Raw genomic sequence first — 7,720 nt, forward strand, 5'->3', positions numbered from 1 at the left:
TAAATCTCATTATTATATTAAAATTTTCTTTATCGACTTAATTAAAATTACTTTAAATGAAATCACTTTAAAAAAATTGTAATTAAATTTTAAGGTGTTGTTTGGTTCACTTCTAGGAATCAGAATGGTAATGAGTATCATAATATTATGAAATGGGAATGAGTATGAACTTAGGTATCATTCTTAAATATAATATTTGTTTAGTTAAATGTTTTCAATCAGAATGAACCTAAATTTTCTTTTTTTTACCCTTAGATGAAAATAAGAGAAAAAATTAGACGTGAGAAAAAATATGATGAGAGAGAATGATGATAGAGAAAGTATGATGGAAAAAAATGAAGAGAGGGAAAGTGTGGTAAGAGAAAATGAGAAGAGAGAGTGATAAGAGAGATTGAGGAGAGAAAAAGTATGATGAGAGAGAAAGTGTGATGGAAAAAATGAAGAGAGTGAAAGTGTGATGAGAGAAAATGAAGAGAGATTGAGAAGAGAGAAAGTATGATGAGAGAGAAAGTGTGCTGAGAGAAAGTGTGATGGGAAAAATGAAAAGAGGAAAAGTGTGATAAGAGAAAATGAGGAAAGAGTGTGTGATGGGAGAGAATGAAAAGAGGGAAAGTGTGATGAGAGAAAATGAGGAGAGAGAGTATGGTAGAAAAGATTGAGGAAAAAGAAAGTGTGATGAGAAAGAAAGTATGATAAAAAAAATGAGGAGAGAGTGTAATGGAAGAAAAAATGTGATGAAAGAAAAAGTGTGATGGAAGAGAATGAAGAGAGAGAAAATGAGTAGAGAGTGTGTGTGATGAGAGAAAATATAGGGAGAAAATGGTAGAGAATGTGTCATCAGAAAGAATAAGAAGAGAGAAAGTATGATAAGAGAATGACGAGAGAGAAAGTATGATGAGAGAGAATAAGGAAAAAGAAAGTGAAATGAAAGAAAAAGTTAAACAAATATATTAAAAGTATTTTTGTCCAAAACTTAATTTTCATTCTCATTTCTATCAAAATCTAAGGGAAAAGGTAGGTTTCATCAATATCTAAGTTTTTGGATTTCATTCCAAAATCTTGATTCCATTCCTATCAATCAAACACAAGGTTGGGGAATGAATCCATTCCCTCATTCCCAAACTCCTAAACCAAACGTTATTTAAATTCTAAATCTTAAATCCTAAAATCTCTTTAAAACGTCTGTAAAAGTCATTAGGTAATTTCTACACATAATAACTACTTATAGCTAGTGGCGGATCCAGAGAAAAATTTAGAAGGGTGCTCAAAGAAAGATTAAAAAAAAATTCTTACTATCAAATAAATATATTAAAAGATAACAGTACTAAATAAAGACATAAAAATATGTGCATACCAATAAAGTAATTATTTTTTAATACTTTAACCACCAGCATCAGATCTAGACATACAAACAAGAGAAGGCAACTGGATCCTACGAGTGCTCATCTGTTGAAAATGTTGTAAAATTTGTTCATTTTCAATTGTAGCAAAAATATCCTTCTCGATGTATACTACCAAACTGTCATTCATCCACTCATCCCCCATCCTATTACGCAAATCAGTCTTGATAATTTTCATCGCAGAAAAAACTCTTTCAATAGAAGTAGTTGCAACTGGTAAAACTAATGCTAACTCGATCAAACGATATACCAATGGAAAAATTGTATTCTTCCCCGTTTCAACCATCTTTTTAGCAAGACTTCCCAAATCTTCAATCATAGAAAATTCACCTCGTACATTTTGAATGTAAGTCTCAAGTTGGTTCTCAAGTATTGCACGATCAGTTAATGAAAAGTCCTCCGGATAAAGTTCAGCAAGGTGGAGTAGCTTACCAATATCAAATTGAGAAAAAGAGTTCTTTGGATCTAAGCAAGCAATGCAAGTAAGTACCTCCGTACTTGATTCTGAAAACCGATTACTCATCTCTTGAACTATCATATCAAGAACCTAATATTGTAACAGTAAAAAATGAATAAAAAACATTATTAGAAAATTAAAATTCAATAAAATATTTAAAAATAATACCTGACAAAAAATTTCAACACGATAGTGATGAAAATTAGTAATCATTTGTCCATTACGTCTGCTGCGACCACGAGTTCTCATATTTTCTTCCATATTCGGTACTGGGATCATATGGTTACTACAAAATTTGTTGACGACGTCCAAAAAATTCTCCCATCCTTCCTCTCTCAATTTTTGTAATCGAACTTTCATTGTCTGGATCAAACTGACAGCCAGTACAATGTTTTGATCCTTTTGTTGTAAGGCAAGTGACAATTCATTTGTGATTCCCAATAAAGATTTCATCAAATATATCACAAACACAAATTAATAACTCTCCATCTTATCAATTAAACTGGTGGCGATACCACTATTATCATCATTAGTACCATCATCATACACATTTTCAAGCACTTGTAAAACAAAAGTCCACGTAGACATCAAACGGATAATAGTCATGTAATGTGAACCCCAACGAGTATCCCCTGGTCGTTTTAAACTGATTTCCTGATTCTTTCCTTTGCCACTAACAATATCTCCTTTCTCCAAACATTCTACAAGTCTATCATGTTCAAGTTGTCTAAACTTATCTTTTCTTTTGCATGAAGCATGAGTAGTATTCACAATCATAGTAACATATTGGAAGAAATCACTCACAATTCGATTGCTTTTAGCAACTGCAACAACAACTAGTTGAAGTTGGTGAGCAAAACAATGAGCATACCTTACAGATGAATTTTCCTTCAATATAAGAGCCTTCAATCCATTATACTCACCTCGCATATTTGAAGCTCCATCGTATCCTTGACCTCTCAATCTTGATAATGACAACTTATGTTTTGCAAACAATTCATCAATAGCCTTCTTTAAAGAAATAGCAGAAGTGTCAGACACATGTACAATAGTAAGAAATCCTTCAATAACACGTTCATATTTGTTCACGTATCTTAAAACAACTCTCATTTGTTCTTTGACTGAAATATCTCGACACTCATCAACCATAAGAGAAAATGTATTATCTTTTATATCATTAAGAATGACATTTGTGACTTCAGCAGCACAAGCCCGTGTTAAATCCTTTTGAATTGTTGGAGACTTCATTTGATTGTTTCCAGGGGCATTTTCATTCATGGTCTCGGCAACCTCATCATTTCTTTGGGTATACCACTCAATCAATTCAAGAAAGTTATCTTTATTTGAGGAATTCAATGACTCGTCATGTCCACGGAAAGACAAACCTTGTTTCAAAAGAAAGCGTGTAACATCTAAAGTTGTCGTTAATCGAGTGCGATATGCAACCTCCATTTCACGCCCATGTGCTTGTAGCAAATGTGACACACTTTGTCGTTGATTTTTAAAAGCCTCAAGTTGTGTTCTCGCATCATTGTGAGCACTAACTACACCACCAACATGCGTATTAAATACTTCCATTCCTTTTCTCCAATTAGTCATCCCTGAATTAGTAAATGCCTCATCTCCAACTCGACATCCTCTATGAGAATTTTTAAAGAGATAACACCAAAAATAAAAAGCTGCATCTTTTGATATGCTGTACTCTAACCATGAAAATTTTTTAAACCAAGTAACTTGGAAACTTCTATGCTCTTTACCAAATTGTCTTTGGGGATAACTATGACCAAATGGTTGACAAGGTCCTCTAATCAAATATTCTCTTCGAATCTGATCTCTAATAGAAATATCAAATTCATTAATTGGTTTGCGTAGCCCTGGGTCACTAACAACATTATCCGGGTTGAATTCAACACGAGAATATTTTTTCTTACTATTTTCTTTCATAGAATTCTTAGAAGACTCAATACTTCGTTTTAAAAATTTCTCCATAACCTATGTCAATTTCTTAAAATTATTAATTTATGCAATCAACATAACAATTAATGTACTACCAAGTATAAATCATGAAATTAAAAATTAGATGAAATAAGGAACAAGATTCACCTAAAATTGAAGAGATTTTTATTGTTATGGAGAATCACCAGCGGAGCACAATGGCAGCGGCGTCGATAGTGATAGGCTGGCAGCGACGTCGACGGAACAAGCTAATCGTGAACAGTAGTGGCGTCACTGGCGTGAGGCGTCGACGAAGTGAAGAGGCGACAAAGATGAGGGCAACAGTTTGAGGAGATTGAAGAGGGGGAAATAATAAGATTTCTTAATGCGATTAAGGTTTTTGATTTAAAGAAGAAACTAGAAAGGATTGGCTTGGAAAAAAAGGGTTCGGCGGCTGAAAAAGAAAACGAAAACGAAAGCTGTGGCAGAAAAAGGATCGAAACAGGAAAAGGGGGAAAAGGTGTTTTTAATGGCACTTTTGTAAAAAAGTCCAATAATTTTAAACAATTATAATTATACCCTTAATTTTTTAATCATAACTAATTTCTTTTTTTTCTTCTCCAGAAGAAGGGGGTGTTTCCGCCCCCCCCCCCCCCCTAAGGGATATTATGAAAATAAATTGTTTTATGAGACACCAAAAGTGTCTCATAAAAATTTATATATATATTTTGGATGAATTGCGTAACTTATATGCCCTTTTAATGTTTACCCTATAAAAATATTAACATATAATAAATTTTTAACTAAAATCCCTATATCAACTTTAATCAAAATTATTATGACTAAGTCGAATCAATTTTAATCAAAATAGAAACAGTTTGAAATACGATACTATCCCAAACTTCCAGATGAAGTAATTATCTTGACATGCGTCATTATGGAATTATTTACTTGTGCCAATTTTCTAAGTCACAAATAATCTTCTAAGTCACTGTCTTTTTCAAGAACACAAACAAGGACCGAGGAAGCTTCCTCTTGCTTCAAAAGAGGAAGCTTCCTGGTCGATTGATTTCTAGGTAAATATTGTTTTTCCTAATGCGTGCAAAATTACAAATCAAAGTCACAATGCATGGACAATAAATTGGGACATGAAAGTTCAACCATACATGAATTAATCAAACTACCCATCATAAGATTATTATCTTAATTATCTCTAAAATATTTCATCAGGTTCGTTACGTTACGAGGATAAATTAATATATTTTTAAGGAAAAGATGGCATAAGAGATATAAATTAAAAAAAAAACGAGAGAGAATAGAAATGGCAATTTTTTATTTTACGGACTGCGAAACAGTTGGTAATGCGATTGAAGTTTCATATTATAAATGTACGTAAACGATTGTGAGTTTAAAAAGGCAAAACATATCCGATTGATATTAGATTTTTCTTAAAGCTAAAAAAAAATTATGAGAGGTTAGACCTAAAATAAATAATATTATATTATTATAGAGATATATGAATTTTTTTTATCATAACAATTAGTATTAGAATAAAGTTGTTTTTCATCGGACTAATCACAGGAAGAAGCACGAGTCACAGTCATGGTCCAAATTGGATGCCATGTCGATGTTGAGAGGTTGTGAGTGCAATCATCCTCAAATCAAGGCAGTTTGACTAAGCTTGAGTGGATTCAAGTTTGAGTTTCAATATTTGGATAATATGTGGGCAGAAGTCAAATAAGTTAAGGCTGACCAAATATTTGACAATATGTGAAAAAGAAGTCAAATAACTCATAGAAAATTGGATACTTATAGGAACTCCTAACTAGATGTTAGACAAGGTAAAGTCTTAACTCGAGGGTTAGACAAAAGAAAGTCCTAATTGCGATTAAGCAAAGGAAAAGTTTAGGTGGGTTAAGGAGAATCACGCGTTGGTGAGAGGAAAATCCAAACTGCGACTAAGCAAGAGGAAAATCCAAGTGGGTTGAGGACCGCACTTGGTAATTCAAAGTCCAACCGCAAGTTTGCACAAGATGGAAAGTCCAAGTGGGTCAAAGGTTAACCAGACATTCGGTGAGAAAGTCCTAATAGGTCACCGTTAACTAGATGTTGGGCAAGGAAACCCTAAACTTGAATTAAGTGAGTTAGGGTTCGGTAATCGACTACAACAATCGATTGACCTAGAGCAATCAATTGGTGTGGAGCAATCAATTTAGCTATGTTAATCGATTAGAGAATCGATTAAGGTCATTTTTGCGAGAGCATAAAATGTGGAATCGATTTAGGCTTTCTGACTCAATTAGAATAACTCACCAATTAATTAGAGTTCAAAAAAAATCATTCTGTATGTTGTTAGATGGTCGGATGACATGATAATCGATTAGGGAAAAGTCTAATCTATTAGAGGCATCGAGTGAACTCTAGAAAAGGGTTTTCATGAAAGTTTGAAAAGATGGCTCACCCATTTCTTTGTCGCTAGTTCTTGGACGATTCAGAGCGAATTGTTATTGCATTTCCGAATCTACAAAAGGCTAAATCAAAGCAAGAAGAGAGCAAGCAAAACAAGGTTTATAGTTGCAATTGTTTCAATGAGGTCTGAGGGTCAAATCCTAGCTAGTAGCCAGGTTCTTGCCCTCCCTTATGCACTAGTCATTGTCTGGGCTAGTAGCCCCCGTGATTTACCTCCTCCGTGTTGACCTAGGGACGGGTTAGCGAAGGTGCTGGGGGCGAGCAAATCGCCTTTTGCCACAATAGTTGCAATTATTTTCAATTTCTTGTGTAACATAGTTTGTATTTCTTATTATATTTTCTTGTTGTAAGCTTGTACAAGCTTTCTTCACCTCTGGATTGCTTCTAAGGAGTGTTGTTCATAGTGGAGTGTGTGCATTGTGTGGATCCTTGGATTAGTCACCTCAAGAAAGTAGATACCAAGTAAAATTCAAGTAGCATTAGTAAGTTTTCACTTCAAGATATCCGCTATAAATCATCATTGATGAAGCGATTGAAGTTATTCACCCCTCCCCCTCTAACTCCTAAAGTGCCATAATAGTAGGGTGACCTTGAATGAAGCTGAGGGGAGGCCCGAAGCAGATCAAGAGTGATCAGATGTTTTAAAGGAGGCCCGTAGTAATTTAAGAGTGACCAGATGTTTGTAGGGAGGACAAGAGCAAGTACTAGATACTTAAGGAGAGACTCAGATCATGAGCACAATGGTGGTCCTTCATTTGAGGGGAAAATTATTAGGAATACAGTCAAAATCCCACATTTGAAATATATAAAAGAGATCGTAAATTTAAAAGACTGTTGATAAAATTAGTATGTTAATGAACTGATGAATTGACATGTTTTAATTAGTAATTGAGTTAGTGGAGGAGAAATAATAGGATAATGATTGTAATATGGTGTTAATGGTTAACATTGAGATGTTAGTGTTAGTGGATTTTTGAGTATGTATTATATATTATCATATAAATAGGATATTTAATTATCAACGAAATAATGTGTGAAAGTTTATTCTCCTTGTGTGCTCAATTTTTTCATTATTTTTCTCATAAAGATATCTTAATTGGAATGAAACTAGACTCAAAGTAATACTATCATTCATTATGAAAAATATATGAATTCTAACTCACCCAAAATATAAATTTATTTTTCTTAAGATATATTTACCATTTAAATTTATTTTAACATATTAAAGCTTATAAACCTCAGAGAGAATGGCGGCCGTGCCACCTCATAGGAGGAGATAGTCAATCATAACTAGATGATGACCACTTAGATATCGATGCTTAAGCTCTTGACCTTATAAATAAAATGATGAGCAGGTAATATCGAATTTGGATGACCTAACTTAGTTCTAGTGAATTTTTCCATAGGGATCGATCATCGCACTAAGTAAGAGTTGAATCCTGATAAAAGTCGGTAAATA

General features: G+C 33.6%; 2 protein-coding genes across 2 annotated transcripts; both read right to left on the bottom strand.

Moving 5' to 3' along the window:
- Nucleotides 1-1,380: 1,380 nt before the first annotated feature.
- Nucleotides 1,381-2,118, bottom strand: LOC122010926. The gene is made up of 2 exons (XM_042567391.1): nucleotides 2,026-2,118; nucleotides 1,381-1,947 (listed from the first exon to the last, which is right to left on the bottom strand). The coding sequence occupies exons 1-2, from the start codon at nucleotides 2,116-2,118 to the stop codon at nucleotides 1,381-1,383; spliced, it is 660 nt and encodes a 219-aa protein (XP_042423325.1).
- Nucleotides 2,119-2,331: 213 nt separating this feature from the next.
- LOC122010927 (zinc finger MYM-type protein 1-like) lies at nucleotides 2,332-3,456 on the bottom strand. The gene has a single exon (XM_042567392.1). The coding sequence runs from the start codon at nucleotides 3,454-3,456 to the stop codon at nucleotides 2,332-2,334; it is 1,125 nt and encodes a 374-aa protein (XP_042423326.1).
- Nucleotides 3,457-7,720: the final 4,264 nt, after the last annotated feature.

Source organism: Zingiber officinale, chromosome 8A, assembly GCF_018446385.1.
Source record: "Zingiber officinale cultivar Zhangliang chromosome 8A, Zo_v1.1, whole genome shotgun sequence".
Classification (NCBI taxonomy): domain Eukaryota; kingdom Viridiplantae; phylum Streptophyta; class Magnoliopsida; order Zingiberales; family Zingiberaceae; genus Zingiber; species Zingiber officinale.

Excerpts from the sequence above, each read along its gene's own strand:
- LOC122010927 (XM_042567392.1), bottom strand. The coding sequence starts at position 3,456 with ATGACTAATTGGAGAAAAGGAATGGAAGTATTTAATACGCATGTTGGT.
- LOC122010926 (XM_042567391.1), bottom strand. The coding sequence starts at position 2,118 with ATGGAAGAAAATATGAGAACTCGTGGTCGCAGCAGACGTAATGGACAA. Across the intron at positions 1,948-2,025 it reads GTGTTGAAATTTTTTGTCAG|GTTCTTGATATGATAGTTCA; the intron begins GTATTATTTTTA and ends TTACAATATTAG.